General features: G+C 47.1%; 1 protein-coding gene across 1 annotated transcript; it reads right to left on the bottom strand.

Moving 5' to 3' along the window:
- Positions 1-955: 955 nt before the first annotated feature.
- On the bottom strand, positions 956-24,638 carry TRIM35 (tripartite motif containing 35). Its single transcript, XM_019941327.3, has 6 exons — positions 24,059-24,638; positions 12,230-12,325; positions 9,977-10,207; positions 8,407-8,429; positions 7,524-7,642; positions 956-6,099 (listed from the first exon to the last, which is right to left on the bottom strand). The coding sequence occupies exons 1-6, from the start codon at positions 24,491-24,493 to the stop codon at positions 5,522-5,524; spliced, it is 1,482 nt and encodes a 493-aa protein (XP_019796886.1). The 5' UTR covers positions 24,494-24,638; the 3' UTR covers positions 956-5,521.
- Between the last annotated feature and the right edge of the window lie 487 nt (positions 24,639-25,125).

The raw sequence follows: 25,125 nt of genomic DNA, 5'->3' as shown, positions 1-25,125 counted from the left end.
ATTTTTACCACAATAAAAATAAAAAATACGATTAACGGAGAAGGGAAAAACGAGGGGCATGGTGGAATGCTTTGTAAATAAACAAGGGAGGATTCACACGCTAAACCTATTTATTGATGGATCCTCTTAGTCCATTGCTGAGATAAAAGGGGAAGCAAAAGAGCGGGAATATTTGTTGAGCCCCCCCAGTACATGCCATGCCCTGTAGGGGGCGCCATTCACGCACCACATCCTTGGATCCTTGGGGCTCCAAGTTGCCAGCTTTCCAGAAGGTAGGGGAGGATCCCAGACCCACATCTCCAGAGGACGGCTGAAATGGAGCCTGACTACCCAGACCCTCCAACCTGTTTCCATGTGCCTCTACATTCCTCCTGGGCCCAGTGTCCCCAGACTGTCTGTCTCTGAAATACATTATGCAAATCCCAGCTAGCCCAGTATCCATAGAAACCAAAACCTCCCATCTTCCTCGGCCTGTTCCCCAGTGAAAGAAACCCACCCAAGAGACACCCACAAAAGAGGACTGACAGCGCCCATAGGAGCACTTCCCCTGTGCTGAGGAATCAGGCTTTCACAGCCAGTGATCCATCTTGCTCAGTCCACTAGTCGTGGCTGGGGAAGGAATGGGTGACACAGGCGCATGTGAGAAGATGCAGTTTCTTTTTGAAAACTGAAGGGACCTGCTTCAGTCCCCACCACGAACAATCAACAGTCATCTTCTGCCCAATCCAACAGCTCTGCCGCCACAGAGATCATATTCACAGTGCATGCGAGTCAATATTTGATATCATTTTATTTTATTATTTTTGGCTGCACAGCATGTGGGATCTTAGTTCCCCAACCAGGGATCCAACCTGTGCCCCCTGAATTGGAAGCGTGGAGCCTTAACCACTGGACTGCCAGGGAAGTCCACTAACATCATCTTTAACCTCCCACAAACAAGCACATGAGCCATCTGTGGAACATGACAGTACAATTTTATTGTGCATGATTGATTACTAATCTTAGGAACAAAGTTTCAAGACCTGCTGCTCTCTGGAATAACTTTTCTATCCTTCACACATTACGACTCATTCGTTTTCTTTTTCTCCAGACTCAAACATGAGGCAAGCCTTCTGGTACCACTTGCAGGGTCTTGGATACTGGTCGACAGCAGCACCCTAAATCAGCAGCCCCTACTGCGTGCAGGATCCCAGCCTTCGCTAGGGACACAAATTATGAATCACAGGACATTAGAACTGGAAAAGACCTTGAAAAAATCATGCCCGCGTCTTTGTTTCCCCGTTTACAGAAGAGAAGTCGAATGGCTTTATCTGAAGCCACAGAGCTATGGAGTAGCAGAGCCAGGGGAAACAACGGTAAACTATCAACGGCAAAGTATATGCCAGACCCTATCCTAAGTGCTTTACACATTTGCTCACTTAATCTCATAACCACCTTATGAAGTAGGTTATTATCTCCATTAATCTTAAGATATCATCTCCATCCTTTCACATGATGAAACTAAGGCACTGAGAAGTTAAATAACTCTCCCAAGGTGACACAGTGGCTGAGGCAGAGTTTGAATCCAGGCTGCCCATCCCACAGCCCAGCCTCTTAACCACTAGCTATGTAGGTCACTGGACACCTGGGTGAGGATTGAGATTTTAAAAACATATGTTGAGGTCTCAAGTGTAAGTTTTGTCTTCCAATGTCAGGAGCAACTAAATTCCACTTTGTTTTTCCCTGTTTTAAAACCCTAGGGTGAAATAAACAATGAAAAGCTGAATCCACCAGTGAACTGACTGCATGAAAATATCCATAACAAACCTCCCCCTGGAGGGGAGGAAATTATTTGAATAACATCCTTTATTTTGAGTGTTCTCCTCTTGTTGGGTTGCTTAGAGATACAGATCTAGAGTATCTGCTTTTAAATTACGGTGTATTGGGGGAACCAGAACATACTCATAAAACAAGAGTATTGCTGTACATAAAATCTCTCTGGAAGGATTTTTCAATGGTAATGACTGCCCACAAGGAAGGGAGCTGAGTGTTTGGGCAGAAGTGGGAGACTGTTCTAGAACCTTTTGTACCTTTGGATTTTACAGCCACATAAATGGATGATCTAATCAAACAACACACACAAATTAGAGACAAATGGTCTTTGTGTGTGTGTTGCATGTCTATACATATAAATCCTAGTCTTCTCGGTCATCACAACATAACCATTTTCCCATGTTACTGAAATTTGTCATAAACATAAGTTTTGTGTATACAATCTTGTTACAAGTCTCAAGAAATCTGAGCGCTCCCAATATTGGATAACTTACATTTCTCAGGTTCCTTTGGGATTTTTCATTAACATGATTCGTAAGGTCAACATTCAAAACCTCCCATTTTCTGAAGAATTAGCCAACAGGTATTACATCTATACTATGTTTAGGATATACCACATGGCATTTGTACACTGAAATCCCCACAACAGCCTGAGGTAGGTATCCTAATCCTCATTTAGATGAGGGAGCAGAGGCTCAAAAGGCTCAGGTAGCTCATGAATCATTAAGTCAACCTCCAGCCTGGATGTCACATTGAGCAGGAGAGTGAAATGGGGGCTAGTGAGAGAGGGAGGCGGCAGTAGGAGGGCTCAAGGGAAGAAGGAACGGGCTCTTGGACTAGGGCTCCTTGTCAGCAGGACAAATGCCCAAGCCGGAGCCAAAATCCAGAATCTGGAGTCTCTGAGCTTAAGGGCAGTGTCAAAGGTAAGAGATCTAGGATACACAAGCAACGAAAGGAAAAATAAACTGGACATCATCAAAATTAAAACTTTTGTGTTTCAAAGGACATCTTCCAGCAAGTGAAAAGACAGCCCACAGAGTGGCAGAAAATTTTTGCAAATCATGTATGTGATAAGGGACTTGTATCTAGAAAGTATATAAAGAAGTCTTGCAACTCAACAGTAAAAAGACAAAAAGCTCAGTTAAAAATGGGCAAAGGATCTGAAGTCAGTTCTCCTAAGAAGATAAACAAATGGAGAATAAGCACATGAAAAGAGGCTTGATACCATTAAGCATCAGGGAAATCCAAGTCAAAACTACAATGAGATACCACTTCACACCCCTAGGATGGCTAAGTTAAAATACAGACAATAACAAGCGTTGATGAGAATACAGAGCAATTGGAACCCCCATACCCTGCTGGTAAGACTATAAAATAGTGCAGCCACACTGGGAAGTCCCTGGCAGTCCCTCAGAAGGTTAAACAGAGTTACCACATGATCCAGCAAGTCTACACCTAGATACATACCCAAGAGAACGAAAAACCTATGTCCACACAAAATCTTGTACTCAAGTGTTCACAGTAGCGTTATTCATAACGGCAAAAAGTGGAAACAATCGAAATATTTCCACCAACTGAAGAATAAATAAAATGTAGAATATCCATACAATAGATTATCCAATAATAAAAACAAAAAAGGTGGAATACAAGGTGAATGAACTTTTGTTTACAACAACACTGAAAGGAAAATGTCAAAAGACAAAGTGGGCTTTAGCTCAAATATCATTTTTCATTTTGGTAAAAAGGGCCCTAGGCTATGCAAATTATCCTCTAAGAAAACCTCTTCCAACACCTAAGGTGGAAAGGAAAAACATTTTTTATAAGTTTATTACAACTAACAAAATAATTTCAGGTCAAGATTATTATGTAGAAATTATATTTGATGGGCTAGATAAATACTTTATGGTAGAAAGTGCACACAGGACTCAGATGTGTTGGCTGCAAAGTGCCTTGAGCTTTGCTGAGTCTGAGAGCCTTTAGCAGGGCCCTGCTCAGCTCATACCTGTTTGCCAACATCCTCACCCCCTTGCCCACGCCTGCTCTTCCTTCACTCAGTGGCATATCCTACCACGTCCCTCCCCATGGCTGCCAATGATGTACACATCCCATTTATAACCAATATTTAGTTTTGAGTCATCATTTCTGCTTAAAATGTCCATTTCTGTGAACCAGGGGACACAAGCAGGAGAAAGTTTGTGAGCCCTTGGTCAGGAAAGCGCCCCATTAGAACACTGCTCCAGTGGGAAAACATTTCCTTTTACAGTACTGTCCCAGGACACAGTGAGTTGACAATTAAAAACTCTCTGCAGGCAGGTATGAGGAAGAAAAGGTGGAGGTAGGAGTCTGTAGGCATGGCAGAGGGAGAAGAAATCAGGATGAGAACACAAAAGCCAGGAGAACAAGAACGAGCAGGCTGAGGTCAGCAAAGACAAGAGCCCTGGAGCTCCCTCCCTCCTTGTACTTCCCCTGGACCGCGTCCCCTTCCTTCCTTCCTAACTGAAAGGGCCCCTCTTTCCCTCCCTTCTGTACCTTTGTGAGAAGAATCAGAGGAAGATGCTCCACACAATTACAGAAGGGCACCACCTTCCAGGCCTACAATCTCATTGCAGATGAGGAAAGTGAGGCCCACAGAGGGAACCATGGTTTTTAAATTGTGTGTTTTTAAGTGCTCTGGAACCTCTGTTCACAGGAAATCATCCAAGAAGTGTAAATCAATAAATCAGAGCCGAGCTGATGGGCAGTCTTGCCCCCAACCTCACCCTGAAGGGCCCCAGGGAGGCCCCTGGAGCAGTTTTAAATACTGGTATAAAGTGACAGACAAGCCTAGCCATGGGTCCTCCCCAAAGCCATGGCAATGGTCCTGTATTAACTGTATTTTCTTCTTTTCTGTAATCTTGACACTGGCATCTGGGGCTTCTCCGGCTAGCAAATTCCTAGATACAGCAAACAACTCCCCTATGAGCACGCCTTTCAAATGCAGCCAACCTTCTACACGCAGAGCTATACCCCCCAACCACCTCCTGTATCAGGCTCTCACAGGGCTCCTCCACTCCAGGCCAATATCCCCCTGTCCTAATCATCCCTAGGGGCAGCCCCTGCGCCCTAGTGCTGGTCAAAAGTATTCCAACTTGCCAATCATAAACCCACTTACCCTGCCTGGCCTGTTCCTTCCCTTGAAAAGCACAATAAGTCTCCCACCCAAGCTTTCCCCTCACGCCCCCTGCCTCCTAAGGACCCTGGTGCTTCCCAAACCCCACCCCACCCCCACCACGGCAGGGTCCTCCTCCTGGAGACTGTGAGTAACAAACTCTTCTCAACAGCAGTCCTCTTCCAGTCTGCTGGCCTCACCACTCTCGGAAAATGATGAAACTTACATTTTTAAACAGACCCATTCTTAGAAGCAAACATTATGCCAGCAATCTTAGAATGTGAATCAGAAAATTCACATCCAGAGGATGCCACAACTTTGGAAAAAGCCTAATCAGGGAGGTGTCTCCTGGATAACTTTCAAAGGTGGGTAGAGAAGGGACCAAAAATGAGAGAGGAGGTACATGGCCTGGCGCCACAGAAAAGGACAGGATGGCCAGTAGGAAGATCCTGGCAAGAAGGCGGGAGGCAGAGAGGTACCAAGGCAAGTGTGCCTTCGGGAAGAGACAGAAAGAAAACGGGACCGGGGCGCGAGACCCGGCGATATCAGGCAGGGCAGGCTTCAGCCATCCAGCTCCTCCTTGACGGTGATGCGCAGGGGGCAGATGCGCAGCGGCTCGGGGGGCCCGTCCCCCCGCGAGCCGCCCAGGTAGAAGTAGGGCCGTACCTCCCCGAAGCGGGCGTGGAAGGTGTACAGGTGGCAGTGGCGCTCCGCGTCGTAGAAGGACAGCTCACCCTCCTCGCACTCCAACTCCACGCGCAGGCGGCGCGGGATGGCGGGGACCAGGGGCGATGTGGCGGGGTCCGAGGTCACGCAGTGGTCGCCGTCCACGCCCTGTGTGCGGCACACGTACCAGAAGCCCGAGCGCGTGTCGTGGTAGCAGCTGTGCGAGTGGCCCTCGGCGCCCGCGTCCTGGCGCATCCGCACCACGCCCACGCGCCAGCTCGGCAGTGCCCCCAGGTCCACCTCCCAGGCATGCGAGCCCTGCGACAAGACGCAGGAGCCCAGCAGGCAGGGTGCTGATGAGAAGCGCTCCGGATTCTCGACCTGGACCCGGTAGCCGTGGTTGGTGACACTGGTGAGGTCGTCTGACACGGACAGCCAGCCAGCCGCAGTGTTGGGATCAAAGCTGAAAGGCACTGGGTGGGCCGTGGGAAGAGAGTGGGTGAAATCAGCAAACCTGACAGCCCGCCCTGCTGTCAGGCCAGCCTGATGCCTCCGGTCCCCCTAAACTGACAGACTGTGTCCCACGGGGCCCAGTGCATGGAGGCGGCTGCCCTGGGCTGAGGGGTGGTGTTATGGGTTGAAATGTGCCCTGCCAGAAAGCTATGTTCAAGTCTTAACCCCCAGTATCTCAGGAGGTGACCTTATTTGAGAATGGGGTTGTTGCAGATGTAAGTATTTAAGATGAGATCAGACTGGAGTAGAGGGGGCCTTTAATCCAATATGAATGTTGTCCTTACAAAAGAGGAGAAGAGACATAGACACATAATGGGGAAAAGTCCTGTGATATTGGAGGCACAGGTCAAAGTGCTGCAGCCACCAGCCAAGGTCTGACAGCAAATAGCAAAAGGTAGGAAGCGGCAGGGAAGGATCCTCCCCTACAGGTTTCAGAGGGAGCACGGCCCTGCTGACACCTTGGCTTTGGACTTCAAGCCTCCAGAAGAATAAATTTCTGCCATTTTAAAGCGTCTAGTCTTTGTCCCTTGTTCGGACAGCCACAGGAAGCCAATGAAGGCAGGGATCCTGACCCTGACACGATGCCTGTGACATCTAACAAAAGCACGTAACATGCCCCTGGGTTACTGACATTCCTCCCTGTAAAATCACATTCAGACTGCTACTCCAAAAGTATCAAGAGACTGGGTGGCTTAAACAACAGAACTATATTTCTCACAGTTCTGGAGGCTGGAATTCAGAGACCAAGGGTACCAGCATGCTCAGTTGCTGGTGAGGGCCCTCTTTGGTTTATAGATGGCTACCTTCTTGCTGTGTCCTCACACGGGGGAGGGAGAGAGAGAGAGGAAGCCAACTCTCTTGTGTCTCTTCTTAAAAGGGCACTAACCCCATCATAGGGCCCCACCCTCATGACCTCTTCTAACCCTAATCACCTCCCAAAGGCCCTGCTTGCAAATTCCATCACATGGAAGTTAGGGCTTCAACATATGAATTCGGAGGGCGGGGGGACATATAAACATTCAGTCCACAGCACATGATATAGTGACTCATGTGGGCTGGAATCACCTTGGAGAGGCACCCCTGAACTGAGGAACTCTTTCATTATATTATATATACAATACGTTTCGGAATAGAAAGGGAAGTCAGTTGCTCTTTCTGAAGAGGTGGCCAAGAGTCAGGACCCAAAAAGGAAGGGTTCGGCCAGGAGGGGTTTGAGCAGTGGGGCAAGAAGGGGAGTAGGGCACAGGGGCTTGAATGAAAGAGGCTAGAGAAGGGACCAGTGGGGGGAGGAGGAAGAGGGGTGGGAAGCTGGAAGGAGTGAGTTCAGCTGGCTCTCTGCCTTGCATGACCTCCCTGCTCTTACACCCGCCTGGGCCCCTCTCACCAGATTCGACACACACGAGCATCTTCCTCCAGACTCGGTACTGCAGGGAGTCCAGGTACTTGCAAACGTCGATGAGCATACCAGGCTGGACAGGCTCCGGCTCCATCGTGCAGAAGAGGCTGGGAAAGGAAAATTGGGCCTGGTGTGCTGGGCCAGGGCCATGCATCCTGGGACCTAACTGGGTCAGCTGGAAATAGGATCCCTTGCCTCAGGCCTAGACTCCCTGGCCATCTTACTCAATACAAGAGGAGCCAACTGGGCAGCTCACACCCCTTCAGGACTCAGTACTTGAGCCCATCCTGCCCCCACTGGGATGAATATAAATAGGAGGTTCTCAGACATGCATGTGGGCAGAAATCACACGAACACATCAGCTCACAGGGTACATGAATTGGAAGGCAGCTTAAGGGTCCTCTAGTCCCACATTTTGAAGGTGTCACTGGCCTTTGCTTCAACACCTCCAGTGACAGGGAACTCACTACTGCCCAAAGCACTTTCTTCCATCTTTGTACAGCTCTGACGGGGACACAGTTCTTCCATATTCATCCCTGTGAACTCTACAACCATCAACACAAACCAGCATGTCCTGAGGCTCTCAGAGGTAGGGGGCCGGCCCCCAGAGAACTACAGTCCCCGCGCACGATGGCACTCTCTCCCCACACAGGGAATGGTCACGTTGCACACTCAGGAAAACAACACTGCACCAGTGCAAATCAGAAGTGGGTGCCTTGAAAGAGGGCTCTCCACCTGGTCAGTCCCCCTGCTCCCTCTGTATTGCACCCAGCCAGTCTCATTACATGCCTGGCCCTGGAGCCATGGGAGTTTGCACCCCTGGTATTTCTGCTGACTCCTCCCCTCCCCTCTACCAGCCTTGTCAACTTACCGGCGTTTTCGGCTCTTGTGTTTCTGAAAAAGAAAAAAACAGAGACACAAACAGAGACACAGAGAAAACATGAGTTTCTGACCTCAAAAGGAGCCATACATCCCATGTTCATGGATCAGAAGACTTAATATTGTTAAGATGGCAATACCCCCCCCCCCCAAACTGATCTACAGATTCAATGCAATTCCTAGCAAAATAACAGCTGGCTTCTTTGCAGAAACTGATAAGCTGATACTAAAATTGATATGAAATTCAAGGGACTCAGAAGAGCCAAAACAATCTTGGAAAAGGACAAAGTTGGTGGCTCACACTTTCTGGTTTCAAAACTTATTAAAAGTTACTACTCGGCCATAAAAAAAGAATAAAATTTTGGCATTTGCAATAACAATATCATGCTAAGTGAAATAAGTCAGGGATAGACAAATACTGTATGTTACTACTTATGTGTGGAATATAAAAAAAAATTAAACAAACGAATGTAATAAAACAGACTCACAGATATAGAGAACAAGCTAGTGGTTATCAGTAGGGAAGGGGAAGAGGGGAGGGGCAAGATAAGGAGAGGGGATGAAGAGACACAAACTCCTATGTACAAAATAAATAGGCTACAAGGATATATTTACAGCACAGGGAATATAGCCGATATTTTCTAATAACTTTAAATGGAATATAAATCTATAAAAATTTTGAATCACTATGCTGAACACCTGAAACTAATATAATATTGTAAATCAACTATACCTCAATTAAAAAAAAACCTCATTAAAAGCAACACTAAACAAGATGGTGTGGTACTAACATAAGGACATATAGATCAATGGACACTGAAAGTCTAGAAATAAACTCTCGTATTTACTGTCGGCTGGTTATCAACAAGGGTGCCAAGACCATTCAATGAGAAAAGAAAGGTCTTTAACAAATGGTGCTGGGACAATTGGGTATCCACATGCAAAAGGCTGGATTCCCACCTTGTACCATATACAAAAATTAACTCCAAATGGATCAGACTTAAATGTAGAGACAAGACTATAAAACTCATGACTTTGGATCAGGCTATGGTTTCTTAGATATGACACCAAAAGCGCAAACAGCAAAAGAAAACAGATAAATAGGACTTCAGCAAAATGGAAAACTTTTGTGCTTCAAAGGATGTCATCAAGAAAGTGAAAAGATAACCTACAGAATGGAAACTTTCCATAAATCTAGAGAAGTGGCGCATAAAAAATAATTTAAAAAGTACTCTACTGTATCAAGAAGGAGTCAAGAGAGAAGAAACAAAAAATGAGAGAGGAAGAATAAGTGCAAGAGAGGAAGGGAGAGGGAGGAGGAGGGAAGGAGAGAGGCAGAGAGGAGTGGAGAGGCCCTCAAGGTCTTGATTAAAAGCTCCTATGAAAAAAAAAAAGCTCCTACGCCTCCTGACACAAGCCAAGCACCTCATCTGGAAGCTCCTCCAACCTGGGGTCCGGAAGCTACGGGAAGGCTGGGTCGGCCAGGGCCGCTGGCCTCAGGCTCCCCGCTGGCCCCTGAACGTCTGGTCCCTGTCACTGACTCTGGACGTTGAGCTCCTCACCATGAGAAAGGAAACGTCATCCTCCTTCATCTCCATCTGCAGCCGCTCAATCTCATGGGCCAGGGCCTCCGTGTCTTCTGCCAGCCGCTTCATCTTCTCCTCGGCCAGAAGCTGCTTCTGCCTGGCCTCCTCGGCCATGGCATCCAGGATGGCCTGCTCCTCCACTCTCAAGAACTCTCGAAGCTTGTCAAACTCCTGCCGGATTCGCCCTTCCAGCCAGGAAGCCTCCACCTGCAGCAGAGGGCGGGAGGGGGCCTCAGCCACCACATCTGGCTCCCAGATGTTTAGCAAAGGAACTCCATTTTTCAGGAGAAATCACATGCAAAACCTCGAAAGACAAAATATACATGCAGCTTTCTTAGCACGAATTTATAAGTTTAAAATAAGTCAAACAGCCTAATGAGGTTGTTTTGATACATGAAAAATAAAATCAAATCACTGCTTATAGATGACAACTGTAGTCCTATAAATTCCTCAGCAATACTCTGTACCTGTATAGGTTGTGCAATAGTGAGGGAAGCCCTGAATCACAGACGTGACCTGTTGCAAACAGCAAAGATTTTAAAAAATTATTTGCCTTCCCGGGAGTTCCCTGGATGTCCAGTGGTTAAGACTCCGCACTTCCACTGCAGGGGGCAGGGGTTCAATCCCTGGTCAGGGAACTAAGATCCTGCATGCAGCACTGCATGGCCAAAATAAGTAAATAAATAAAATAAAATCCAATGTCTAATCGTTTAAAACAAATTATTTGCCTTCCAATATTAGGACCTCAAATTTGATAGAGAGGCTTACCAACAAAATAGTAGGAAGTTTTTATTTTAAAACGGAATCATTAATAATACGCACACTCCTAATCATAACTACGGAAAGCATTTAAAATAACAGTTAAAACAAAACCATAAATATACTCAAAGAAAAAGCAGAGACCTATTTCTCATCTTGGAATGAGAAAGACCTTTCTTATCATGATATGAAATTGAGAAGTCTCAAAGAAAGAATGAGATAATTGGATACATGTAAAAATAAGAAGTTTTACATGGCAAGAGACTAAATACATAAGTACAATTCCATGACAAATTCTGGAAAAACAACTCGAATTGTGTTCTTATGAACGCGCAAGGAGAAAAGACAAACATTCCAAGAAAAAGAATGTGAACTTCACAGAAGAAATGCAAATGGCTGTTATACTTGTGAAAGGATGTACACACTTATTAATAAACAAAGAAATGCATATGAGGAGAGATGGCGTTGTTGAAATATCAGGTAAAAAGACTGATAACGCATAGAGGGAAAAAGTGAAATCTGGGATGATTCTTATCACACCAAAAGATAAAAAACAGAGTAGACAGGAAAAACCAGCCAGTGTAAATTCAGCTCCAGCCACTCCCATGCTGGCAGTGGCAGCCCCTCAATAAACAGGGAAACACAAAACTTTCATTTTTCATCCACCTGGACTGACTGGCTTTAGAGGAAAAGCATTAATGAAGCTGGAATCCTGGACTTTTCACACCTGACCTCCTGAGAATTCCACAGCGCCTGGGATGGACAGACAGCAGCTGTCACTTGGACACATGGACACTCCCTAGGTGTCCCCACCGCATCTTGCACCAGGCCAGCCAGGCACACGGCACAGGCCGAGCTTGGGAGGAGATGAAGCTGAGGGGCAGATGGAGGCTGGATGAGGCCCTTGGATGGTGAGGAGTCTGGACTGTGCCACGGGTGCCATGGAAACCACTGGACAGTTTTAAGCAGAGGAGTGACACAATCGATCTATCTTTAGAAAAGATCAGCCCACTCCAGGGAGTGTGGACTGCAGGACAAGAGTGGAAGTACGGGGCCCGGGTAGGAGGCCAGGGAAAAAAACAATGGGGACCTGGACCAGGATGGTGGCAGTGCAGCATGACTGTCAACGGACGGATGCATTCTGGAGACCATGGACGTGGGGAGTGAGAATGAGGGTGCCGCTGGCTTGAGCGGCCGGGCAAGCGGTGCAGCGTGGCACGTGCTGCCAGCCTGAAACCACAGGGCAGGTGGTGCAGGGGGCTGTTGAAGCTGCTCCATGGCCGCTGGCATGGTGCCTAAAGAGGCCACGCAGCCACAACCGGCATCCGAGGGCAAGGCTGTGCGAGGCCATCAGGGCTGGCAAAGGCCGACCCTGTGGGCAGCAGCATGGCCAGGGCCGGCCCACCTGCACCTCTCCCCGCAGCAACCCCGGGTGTCCCCGTCGCCCCGTTCAGCCCCAGCGTCACTCACCTGATTGTGCTTGGCGATGGCCTCGTAGGAGCGCCGCATGGCCCAGAAGGCCTTGGCTTTCTCCCGCAGCGCGTGTTCCATGTTCCTGCACTTGGCCTGCCGTGAGGGGCGAGAAGGAGGCAAGGATGCAGGTTAGGGTGGAGGCCGGGCAGGGATGCAGCACGCCACATCACAGCGGGAGTTGCACATCACCGTGGGTACCACTCGACCACATTTACTGAACCCGGTCCGGCCACGTGCTGTGGGACACAGCTGGAAAAGCACAGCCCTGACATTGAACTGGATGGGGTACAGCATAAAGGGCCTCAGATAGCCTCTAACCCAGCCCCTTCGTTTATACCTGATACAGATGGAGAGACAGGGAGAGGAGGTAAAGGGACCTGTTCCCTCCCACACTGGTCACGGGACAGCACAGAAGCCATCCCGCTTGGCCTAAAGCTGGTGAAGGCTGGGCCATGAACCCGAGCTGTGGGCCCGACGGTAAAGACAATGTACTCACAGGCTCCCTTGGTGACTTTCTGAACTGGACTGGTCTGCAGTCACGAAAGAATAGGCCTGATAGTGGGGATGACCCAGTTCTTCCCACAGGGCCTTATCTAAACTGCAGTCTTCCCTTGGTATCCATAGGGGATTGGCTCCAGGATCCCCACGGATACTGAAATCCAAGGATGTTCAAGTCCCTTATATAAAAAAGGTGTCGTATTTGTATAAAATGCTATGTAAGTAGTTGTAAGTACAATGTAAATGCTATGTAAATAGTTGCCAGAGTGGCAAATTCAAGTTGTGTTTTTTGGAACTTTCTGGATTTCCCCCCCCCCCCGAATATCTTTGATCTCCCATTGGTTGAATCCACAGGTGTGGAACCTGTAACTACAGAGGGGCTACTGTACACGTCTCCCCGCATCCCTGCCTTATCCTGATATTCTAGTAGTGCTTGGATCGTGTGAAAGACTTTAATCAGCAGATTCAAATACTTCTTGCTTAGTTTTTGTTTTATAAATTTAACCTCTGCTCTGATCTCCCTGGGCTCCTAGAGGAACCACTGCTGGTTTTAGGTTGGATTCTGACCTTTTGTATCCCAGGCCTAGCATTTTCTCTCCATCTTTATCCTTTTCCCTCTACATTCTGAAAAAGCCTCACAAGTTTTCTCTTTGGAAAAATAACAATTCTAACAGCATTAATTATAAATGACTACCATTTATTGAGCATTTGCTATGTGCCAGGGACTTTGCTAATTACTTTACACATTACGTCACTTAATCATCACATTATTCCTATTAGTAATTTTATCAGCCCGCTTTTACCGATGAAAAAACTGAAGCACAGAAAGGGGAAGTGACTAGCCCAAGGGCACACGGCTAGTTCATGGCAGAGCAAGGATGAGAACCTAAACAGTGGTGGCAGGCAGCCTCTAAGATCGTTCCCAGTGATCCCTCCTGTGAGATAAGAAAGTTTGTTGTTTTAAGATGCCAAATTTGAGGCTAATTTGTTATGAGTGATAAATACAGATTTGTCCTCGAAAGCCTCATCCCCACCTGGGCCTGATGTAGATGGCGAGATTCTGGACTTCAAGCTGATGCTGTAATGGGACAAGATGCTTGGGAATCTTGGGAGAAGGTGAACATACTCTGCATGTGGGAGGGACACCCATCATTGGAGCCAGAGCACAGATTGAAGGAGACAGCCTCTAAAATGGCCCCAATGATCCCACCTCCCTGTACTCATGCCCTGGTGGAATCCCCTCCCTGTGGGCTGGATCTAGTGACTTGCTTCTAACCAACAGAATATGGCAAAAGTGATGGGACATGAACTGAGGTGACAAAAAGTCTGCACACACCCCTTTCTTGCCCTCCCGTGCTTGCTCCCTTGCATGGAAGTGATCCACCCTCTGGAGCAGCCCATGGGGCTAGGAACTGAGGGTATCCAACCAACAGCCGCAAGGACCCGAATCCTGCCACCAACCACACAAGTGAGCCTGAGTGGGATCCTGGCTTTCTTGGGCCTTCAGATGAGATTGTAGCCCCGACCAACACTGCAGCATCATGAGACCCTGAGGCAGAAACAACCAGTCAGGTCATGCCAGATTCCTGACCTACAGAAACCATGACATAATAGACATTTTTGTTTTAAGCCACTATGATTGGGGTAATTTGTTACACAGCACTAGATAACTAGCCCATCTGTCCTGCTCCACAGTCCATTCTTTTAACCACTCTTCTACAGAAAATAAAAAATGATTTCTTTTTCTGCAGCTTTTGTTTTCTATTCATTCTAGTCATGTTTATGTTCTTCTTGACAATATTTAACAGATTTTTTAAAAATACTGTTTTCCGTAGTATATCACCTCTAAGGTGTGTCTCGTCAACAGCAAAATAACATTAGCATGAGCGTCCCACAAAACCACTGAAATATCATCCCAATGTGTTATTTTGTGGGACGAGATGTATTGTTGCAAAGTTACGTAATAGGGTCCCCAAAGACAATTCCACGATTTGCCAAAGAAGTGTGAATGACAGGAGTGAAGCAAGTCACATTACCCAGGGGCATGCTGGCCCCAAACAACACGGCCCAACCTTCTGCCCTTCAACCTTCAGTCCGGGATTTACGGGGTAATGAAGATGGGAAGGGGGTGACAGTCCCTTGTCCTTCCCAAACTTTTCAATCACTTGGAGAGTCTTGCTTTAATTCAGCAAATCCCAACCCTAAATAAAATGTGCCCTTCTCTGAGATGCTAGCTGGTGAGATGCACCAATGCTTATATTACCACCAGCAAGCAGTTATTACTGAGCATGTACTATGCACAAGGCACTAAATTAGGTACTTTATAAACATCATTCTATTGAATTCTTACATTTCTGCAAGGTACGCACTATATTGCTAATATATAGAAGAGAAAAGAAGGCCCAGGAAAGTTAAGTAAATTGCCAAAATTACAGTTAGCAGCAGAACCACGATCTGTCTGCAGAACTGACCAAGAATAAAGGCCACAGTCTTAACCACAAGACTACCCACCCTATTTCATTCAGGGAGCTACTACTATGTTGTCTAGTTGTCTTTTGTGTTTCCAAATGTGTCATCTTATTTCCAAATCTGTTGACATCAAACATGTCAATTTCTTTAGTTCTGGAGAATAAAAGCTTATAGTCCTGGCCATACTTTGCCCAATTCCTTAAACAACCTAGCATGTGAATGAAATTTTCCTCCCATAAATGTCAAATTAAACAACACATCTTTAAAACTTATGGAAAATCAAAAACTGGAAGTGACCCAAATGTCCATCAGCAAGAGATGGGTGAGTAAATTATGGTATATTCATGCAATGGAAAGCTACTTAGCAGTAAAAAAAAGGAGCAAACTACTGATACACATAACATAGGTGAACCAAAAGGTATATGTATATACTACTCTGGAGAAGAGTACACAGTATCATTCCATTTACGTGCAGTTGAAGATCAGGCAACACTAATCCAAGGTGATAAATCAGAAAGTGGTTGCCTCTTGGTGGAAGACTGACTGGGAAGAAGGAGGGACCCTCCAGGGTGATGGAGATGTTCTCTACTTCGTTTGCAGTGGCAGGTATAGGGTGTGTGTAATAGAACTCATCCAACTGAACATTTAAGATCTGTGCATCTAACTGTATATAAGTTATACCTCAAATTTTTAAAAGCCTATAAAATGAAAACTTGAGAAGTTTTAACTTTTTCTTATAAATTACCAAGAGCTTAATGAGAGGAAATTCCTTCCTTTTCACTCCAATTTTTTTTTTTTTTTTTGGCCCTGCTGTGTAGCTTGGGGGATCTTAGTTCCCCTACCAGGGATGGAACCCTGACCCACAGCAGTGAAAGTGAAAGCGCCGAGTCCTAACCCCTGGACTGCCAGGGAATTCTCTTTTCTCTCCAATTTAATGAGTTACTTTGTACCTTTCAATCTCCTTTGTTGTTGTCACCAATTTATTTTCTTTGCATAAGACATAAACGTGCTATCTCTTAAATAATTATAAACTGAACACCCCTGTAACCACCACCCAGGACATGTCCCTTCTGAACCTTAATCCCTTTTTTCTGTCAGAGGAAACTCCTAATTTCTATGGTACTTCCTTGCTTTTCTTTAGAGTTATATCCGCTATGTATGATCCCTAACCTAAATAATACACTTTAGTTTTGCCTGGTTTTGAGCTTTATATTAATGGAATAAAACTACATATATTCTTTTGTGTCTTGCTTCCTCTACGTAACATAAAGTTTGTAGGATTCAAATACATAATTGTATGTAAGTTTACCCGTTCATCGTTGCATTGTAATTTATTTTATGAATACACCACAATCAGGTATCCATTCTGTTGTCAATGGATAGCTGGGTCATTTACAACTTCGAGTCATACAAATAGGATGAACATTGTTGTATAGGTCTCCTAGGGCACAGGTACACTGGTTCTTCTACAAAATATTTCCTGGGGGTAGAATTGCTGGGCCACTGGTACGTGTATCTTCAACTTTCGTAGATAAATGCTAAACGTTTTTCCAAAGCAGGTGTACCAATTTATGCCACATGAGCAATGTGAATGAAAAACGTTTATTAACCATTTGGATCTTTATTTTTAAATACCTGTTATTAAAATCTTTGACCCTTTTTCTATTGAGTTGCCTGCCATTTTCCTACTGGCATGTAAGAATTTATTATAAATACACAGTGTATGTCTTTTATGGTTTAAATGCATAACTAGTATCTCCTATTGTACCACTTATATTTCTTAATTTCAGTGTGATCCAATGTATCAGTGTTTTCCTCTGGAATTAGTGCTCGTTGGTTTTAAGAAATACCTCCCTCCTCTGAGGTCATAAAGATAATCTCCTACATTATTTAAAGTTATAGCTTTCCTTCCTTTCACATTTGGGTCTAATGTGGATACCTGAAGTTTATTTTGTGAATGGTGTGACCCAGTAGCTTGTTTGCTCCAAAAGCATTATTTAAGAATAAACTGGAAACTAATACAACATTGTAAATCAACTATATTTCAATAAATTTTTTTTTTTAATTTAAAAAAGAATACTACCATCCCCCTACTGGTCTGAAGGCCACCTCTGTCATACACCACACACAGATCTGTTTCTAGGTTCCCCAGTCTGTTTCCCTGGCCATCTGTTTATCCTTGCGCCAGTACCACGATCTTAACTTCTACAGCTACAATATAAACTGACATCTAATAAATATTTCCTAAGAATGCTTTGGCAATTCTTGGCCCTTTGAGCTTGCATGTGAATTTTAAAATCAGCTTGTCAAAATCCACAAAACAATCATGTTGGGATTTTGATTGGGATAGAATTGACTCTACAGATCAGTTTGAGAATAACTGACATCTTTAAATACTGTCTTCTAATCTATGAATATGGTATATCTTCCCACTTAGTCTTCTTTGATGTCCCTCAACAAAGTTTTCTATTTTTCCCTGCCAGAGTTCTGCACACTTCTCATTACATTTATTCCCAGATATCTGATTTTTTTAAAATACTATTGTAAATGGTTTTTAAATTTTTCTATTTGCTACTGATATAAATACAACTGTTAATCTTTATTTTACAAACCAACGTTTTGTCTAAACTCATTTACATATTTATAATTTATCTATAGCACCTTTTTATTTTCTATGCCACAGAAATTTCTATGCAGATTCAATCATATTATCTGCATATAATGCCAGTGTTGTTTCCCTCTTTCCAAACCTTATGCCTTTATTCCTGACTTTACTTGCTAGGCTCTCCAATACAAACTTGGATAAAATTGGTCATAACAGGCATTCCTGCCTTCTTCTTGTTCTCAGTAAGAAAACTCTAAGTGTTTCACCATTAAATATATTTGCTATAAGTTTTTTGGTATTCTTAAGCAGTTTAATAAAGTTCCTTCTATTCCTAGTTTGCTAATTTTTTTTCAATCACAAAAGGATACTGAATTTAAGCAAATGCAATTTTTGCATTTAATGACTTCATCATATTTAAGTGGCCCAGAATTGGATTTTGTTTTTTTATCCAGTCAGACAGCTTTTGTCATTTAACTGGAGTACTTAACATAATTACCAATATAATTGCATTTAAGTCCACCTTCTCGTTCTGTGCTATCTGTCCTGCTTGCTCGATACGTCTTTTTCTTCTCTTCCTTGTCTTTTTTTAGACTGTAGACTTTTTATTCCACTTTTTTCCCCTATATACATTTAGTGGTTAACCTATGAAATACTACAGGGAGAAAGTGCGATTTCAAATGAATCTAAACAATACACTTTTCATGTTTGCTCCTGATATTCTGATTTTAACACTAAACGCACTTGGATCACAATGGGATCCACCATTCAGGGACCCGCATGTAGTCCAAGGAGTGCCTGAAATGACAGAGACTAGTGGGGGCTCTGGTGCAAAGGCTGGTCAGGACCAATAAGGGTCATCACTGCCCTGCGTGGAGCTAAGTGGCCCATGACACATCTGGAACATCACCCAGGGCCCAAGCCCAGCAAGAGCTCTGATTTTGGCTTCAATTATAACATTCAAGATGACTTAAATTATAAATAAACACAAAATAGGAAGGTTTTATTTACACTAAAGGATTCAGAATGTGATTATATAGTCTACAAGGTGTTTTTAAAAATTACAATTTGATACCTTAAGCAGCAAATTTCAACTGCATCTTTAATATCCTAAGGATTTTACAATATTGTTTTACCCAAAATATCCATTAACACAGGTGCTGTGTGATATAAAAGAAAAGGGGAAGGGTGTCAGTCAGAGAATATTATTTCCTGTCACAGCACCCTTTCAAGTACTTATCAAAGTGCTAGAGCTATGTGTGCAGCCAGGGTTGTCCAGCACAAGCCAGGTTCTCTGTCCTCTGAGGCCCTACATATACTGCTGCTTCTCACCGATTCCCACCTGCTTCACCCAACTATCCCAACGTGGCCTTGAAAACTAAGCTCAGGCCCTCTTCATTTCCTCCAGAAAGCCACCTTGGCCTCCCCAGTAGAGTTTAGTTGCCTCTCTGTGGACACCTCTGCCACTGAACTTCCTATTCAGCATCACCACTTCACTTTCCTGTAAAGGCTGCAGGCTTCCTGGGGGCAGGTCCTCTTGCCTGGTCCTCTCACCGAGCACAGTAGCGCTCCATAAACTGCAGACGGAATGAAGGCTTGCTCTGAAAAGGTAGAGACTGTTTCAACCACTGCACATCTCCAGGTCTCAGCACAAACTAGATGCTCAACTAACCACTTGCCCAGTTGACAAATACACTCGGCGTTGACGTTCTCTCCACTACACCCATGGCCTCCTGGATCGAGAGCTCAGAGGCCTGATCTGTACCTTGTCCTTTTCACTGACCACCGGTGAGAACTTTGGCAAAAGCTCTTTCTCGGGCAGTCAGGCTCCAACCCTGAAAGATAAAGGCAAGAAAGTGCCCATGGTCTCTCAAATGCCACCATAAAAATGAAGAATGCAGTTTTCTCTGTACATGCTCACCTAGCCCATCACCAGGATTTTCTGGCATCTGTCTCCAGGTAGTGTCATTTTTCCTATGTATTTCAAACATTTGTTTTTCAGGCAGATTGAAATAGCAGCTAAGAGCTCTGGCCCTTGGCCACCCAGGTTCAAATCCCAGCTCCTCCACTTAGTAGCGGGTGATCTTCAGCACGTTCCTTAACTTCTCGGCGCCTCAGTTTCCTCATCCGGATAGGAGGGATGAGAACACTACCTAGCTCAGGATGGCTGTGAGGATCCACGTTCACTACTTATAAGAGTGCACCAGGCATGTGTTAGCTCGTTACTACTGAGTGTCACTTGGTCCCAGGTAACTTAACTCTCCTCCTGGTTTATTTTCCGGGTTTCTTAAATGGACTGCAGAGATGCATCTGGGACAACCTGATCTCATTCAGATGCCCTTCTTCTCCAACTCCAATCCAGGCTCCCATTCTTCCTTTCCCCTTGGTGGTCAGTCCTCCTTAAGAAGCAGGTGTCTACCATGGCAACTAGAGCTAGGCCCCCTAACTCAGGAGCCTCAATGGGCAGTGCTCAGTAAGACCCCATCCTGCCCCTGGTCACAGGCCTTGCCAGGAAGCAAGTAAACATCCTCCAGTACAACCTGGATCTGGGAAGGCCTGGCCCATAAGGAGAGATCCAGGATGAGGCGGAACAGCTGGGAAAAGGGGAAAGGATTGGAAGGGGGAAGACTTCAGAGGTGCCTGGAATGAACCTCGATTAGGCTTGGCTAGACTGATTCTAAGACGGTAACCCCAGAAGGGGAAGAGGCTGGGTCTGGGGCAGGAAGAAGCTGGAGGGCAGAGAATGGCCGTCATATCAGTCCGGTGAGATGGAGAAGAAAGGGGTCTAGACAAGGAAGTTCTGAGGCCTGGGACCTGGTGGAGGTTCAGGGCTGGTTTGCTCTGAAGATGCAAGCCGGGCCAAACGTCAGACTGGGAGTCAGGAGACCTGCGTTCTAATGCTAGAGGTACCGCTTTCACTGCCTCTGACTGACCATTGGTGTGATTAGTATTCGATCATGCCCACCTGACTCCAAGAAGGCAGGGGCTTGAACCACCCTGTCCTTTCATGCACACACTGTGCCTGGCACAGAGCAGGCACTCACTCCACACCTGTCGGCCCACTGATGATGGTTCTCATCCACACAAGCCTCTAAGGACCCACAACACAGAGGCGGCTGCCCTCACGGCTCCGGAACAGAGGGCCAGCAGGGACCAGAGAAGCTTCTATCGAAGTCCATGACCAGGGCTTCCCTGGTGGCGCAGTGGTTGAGAGTCCGCCTGCCAATGCAGGGGATGCGGGTTCGTGCCCCGGTCTGGGAGGATCCCACATGCCGCGGAGTGGCTGCGCCCGTGAGCTGTGGCCGCTGAGCCTGGGCGTCCGGAGCCTGTGCTCCGCAACGGGAGAGGCCACAACAGTGAGAGGCCCGTGTACCGCAAAAAAAAAAAAAAAAAAAAAAAAGTCCATGACCAGAGTAAGAGCAGAGCAAGGCCCCAGGTGAACTGTACAGTAAATGTTCTAACTCTGGACAAGTTGCTTAACCTCTGTGAGACTCAGTGTCATTGCCTGTAAAATGGGGAGAACAGTACCCACTTGTAGCAAGTTGAATAGCAGCCCCTCCAAAGATGTCTACATCCTAATCCCCAGAACCTGGGAACGTGTTACCTTACACGGCAAAAGGGATTCCGTAGATGTGATTAAAATATGGATTTTAAGATGGGGAGATTATCCTGGATTGTCTGCGGGGGCCCCCTGTAATCACAAGGGTCCTTACGATAGGGTGGCAGGGGGGTAGAGAAGACGATGGGACAACAGAAGCAGAAGTTGGAATGATGCACTTCAGAGATGAAGGAAGGGGCCTCCAAAAGCTGGACAAGGTAATGAAATAAATCCTCTCCTAGCCTCCAAAGGGCATGGAGCCAACACCTGGATGTCGGGACTTCTGACCTCCAGAGCCGTAAGCTAATAAATCTGTGCTGTGTTAAACCACAAAGTATGAGGCAGTTTATTACAACAGTGAGAGGAAACTAATACACAACCTCATGGGGTTTTTGTGAGGATTAACTGTGTTGACAAGTAAACACTTAAGAGCACAGGGTACCTAGTTTAGTGGTCAAAAAGTGTTGGCTGGTATGATTATTTTTGCTGGAGTCCCTCATACGGTTGCCAAAGAAATCTTTCGAATGTACACATCTCATCGCAAAGCCCCTATGGGACAGCTTTCAGGGCTCCCCATCAGCCCCTTCTCACCTGTCCAGCCTTCCCACACTGTCCCCACCACCACCGCCTATCCACCCATGCAGAACGACAACTTGTCTATTTGCTGGCTGACGTCCCCACACTACAGTGCGAGCTCCAGGGGGCAGGGGCTCTGGCTTACTGACTTCTGCAGCCTCAGCACCCAGGATAGGTCCTGGCGCACAGCTGTCTAACGCATGAGTGATGCCACCCAGCACCAGGCTGAGCACACTCCTCAGATCTTTCCGGACTGGACTCCTCACCCCCTCAGACATAGCCCTGAGTGCCCACTGGTCTGTCAGCATCATTCCTCTGTTTAAAACCCTCCAACTGCTCCCTACAGCCTTTAGAACAAAGGCCAAGACTGGGGCCTCCTGGCTCCTTCTGCAACTCCACCCTCATTCTCTCAGTGTCTGGATAGTCACTGCTTCTGGACCCTTACACATGCTGCTGCCTCTGCCTGAAATACCCTCCCTGACCCCCCTTCACCTGGCTAACACTTCCTAACCCCTCAGTCTCTGCTTGAAGCTCCTTGAAGGTACGAATTACTGTTTAGCTCGTGTCCTGCAGTATCCCCAGGGCCTAGCAGTACGAGGCATCTGCTGAATAGACAGAAAGATGTCATTAGACCATATGCACTTTGGGGCACCTGGCTCACTGGTCTTGAATCCTGGCTTAGCTCAGCCCTGGGTTCTGCCTTAGTGCTCTTGGCCTTGACCCCTGCCCATCTTCCTGATCTATACTTCTGGCGGTCCCACGGTGATTCGTCATGACTCGATCCATGGTGGCCCCCTACCTCAACCCCAGCCCCCAGAATGCCCAGCACTTACTTCAGCTATCCCAAATCAGGACCTGGCACTTCTACCAAGGGAAATGAAGGAGAAAAAGCACTGCTGTGGACCACTGTGACAGCAGTTACAGGCTTATCCCATTGCCGAGCTAGTGTAGGGTTCAAACAAGCATATTGATGACATTCCCCTTCACTTGAACTTTGTCAAAATGTGTATGGAACTGTCAACTTTTGATATTTCTTAAGAAAGGCATTAAAGCAAACAAACTAAAACAGTGTCTGGAGACAGGCATTCTTATAGTGCCTCCTTTTCAGTACACTCAGCTTCAGACTAGCAGAGCTGGGTTCTCCAAACTGTGGGTCTGACCTATGTATTAGTAGGTTTTAGTTGGTGATGAAATAAATTAATATTTTACACCCTGTGCAGTTTTTAAAATAAAACGACAGAAAATACCTGAGTACAATAGACACTTTCACAGAACTTTTGTTTCAGCTGATACAGACACCATACATGCATGTGGCAGTTCTGGGTCTCAATGGAAAAAACATGTCTTACCATGTGCTAGCTGAGGTCAAAAAATCTGAAAACCCCTGAGATGGCTACTCCTTATTTCCTGATCATTCTTCCTTCCTCTGCCAAAAACTTCTCCATGTTAGTTTGCCCTAAAGTTGTTCCTTACCTTATTTATAGCCACTGGAACTCTAGGGGGATGCTGAGAGAGTGATCCAGAAGGGACCAGGTGGCCAGGGCCAGGGCCAGAGGCCTCCCCACAGCTACACAATACAGGGATCCAGCCCGGGAAGGAGGGGAAAGATGTGGGGAGATCTAAAAGGCTCCACATCTTTGGCCAGGTCTTGGGGTCCTGCACCTCCACCTTGAGTGTGCCAAGTTCCAGGGTTGTGGGCTTACCCACACCTGTGCTTCTAAAAGTGGCATGGGCCACACACCTGTGGTAGAAAGGGTGCACGGCCTCAGCCCTTCAGAGGTGGTGGGGCAGGGGAGCTGTCTTGAGAACATCCTGTAACCCCAGTTCTCACACTTCCTGTTGACATTCTCTCTCCTTCCATCTCAGGCCCCTGGGCCGGCCTTGATGAAGAAGGCAGCCTCTGTATGTTACCAGCGGCAGGGAGTGGGGGTCCCGAGGAGGCACCAGCAAGCTGGCAGGGGGAAGAGGGGCGGGACCGGGCACACCAGCTCTGGCAGGCTGGAGTGCAGGAGCAGCGGGGTCAGGGTGCTGGGTTCCAGTCCACGTGCGCACTCAGCCACCTCCAGCACGCGGCCGCGCTTACCCGAAAGTCGTGGGCAGTGTCCTTCACCGGCTGCACGCGGTGCCCCTGGTGCCGGGGGTCGGTCTGGCACGAGCAGCACAGCAGCTCCTTGTCGTCGAGACAGAAGAGGTTGAACTGGCCGCGGTGCAGGCGGCAGAGGCGCGGAGAGCGGTGGCCGGTCCAGCGCGCGCCCTCGGCCTCCTCGCGCAGCAGCTTCTCCACGAGGTTATTGAGGGTGTGGTTGGTGCGCAGGTCGGCGGGGGCCGCGCGGTCCTTGCACACCGGGCAGGTGGGTGCCACCTGCACCTCCCAGCAGCGGGTCACGCACCCGCGGCAGAAGTTGTGGCCGCAGCGCAGAGTCACGGCGTCACGGAAGGGGTCGTAGCAGACGGCGCAGAGCAGCTCCTCCTTGAAGGAGCGGGAAGGCCCGGGGGACAAGGCGGGCCCCGCTTCCATTGCCCCGGATCCCGGATCCCGCGCCCGCAACTTTCGCTCCAGCCCCTCCCATCCGCCGCGCGGCTCCCGCGACCCTGCGGAGGCCGGCGGTCAGCCCCTTCCACTCGGAGCACTGAGCGACAGCGGTGCCGGCCAATCGCGCTGGGCGCGCTCGGGAGGCTCCGCCCAAGTTCCGGTCGGCTCGGGAAACCCCGGAAGAGCGAGGTGGGCCCCGTATGCTCCGCAATCCCGGTCAGTCCTAGGCGAGCAAGTTTAGCCGGGAAAAAACACCCCAGCAGTGTTCTAGGGCTTCCGTGTCACTGCAACCTACTTCCGATTTCAAATGGGAAATGAAGTCTAGGAGCCTCTTCCTTAAGTGGTCCCCGGAAATCTCAGGCCCGTGAGGTGGGAGAAGCCAGAGCTCCTTACTTCGTGGTTCCGAAGTGAAGTCTGATCTTAACGGCGTCGTTAGCTTTTTCACCGCTTAAGAGTTTGCAGTGCCCTTTCAAAGATCTGTGCCCGCTCTTGCATTAGTTGCTTACTTATTTTGGGCAGTCTTGTGCCTGCCCCCTGGGGTAAGGCGGGAACAAATGAGAGAAAGGGGCAGTGGAAGACCTCTGAGAAGATCCGATTCTTGTCCCGTGGTTGAATAG

This window comes from Tursiops truncatus, chromosome 6, assembly GCF_011762595.2.
Source record: "Tursiops truncatus isolate mTurTru1 chromosome 6, mTurTru1.mat.Y, whole genome shotgun sequence".
Taxonomy (NCBI): Eukaryota; Metazoa; Chordata; class Mammalia; order Artiodactyla; family Delphinidae; genus Tursiops; species Tursiops truncatus.
The sequence above is the reverse complement of the archived record's forward strand: the minus strand, read 5'-3'. Positions and strand labels throughout refer to the sequence as shown.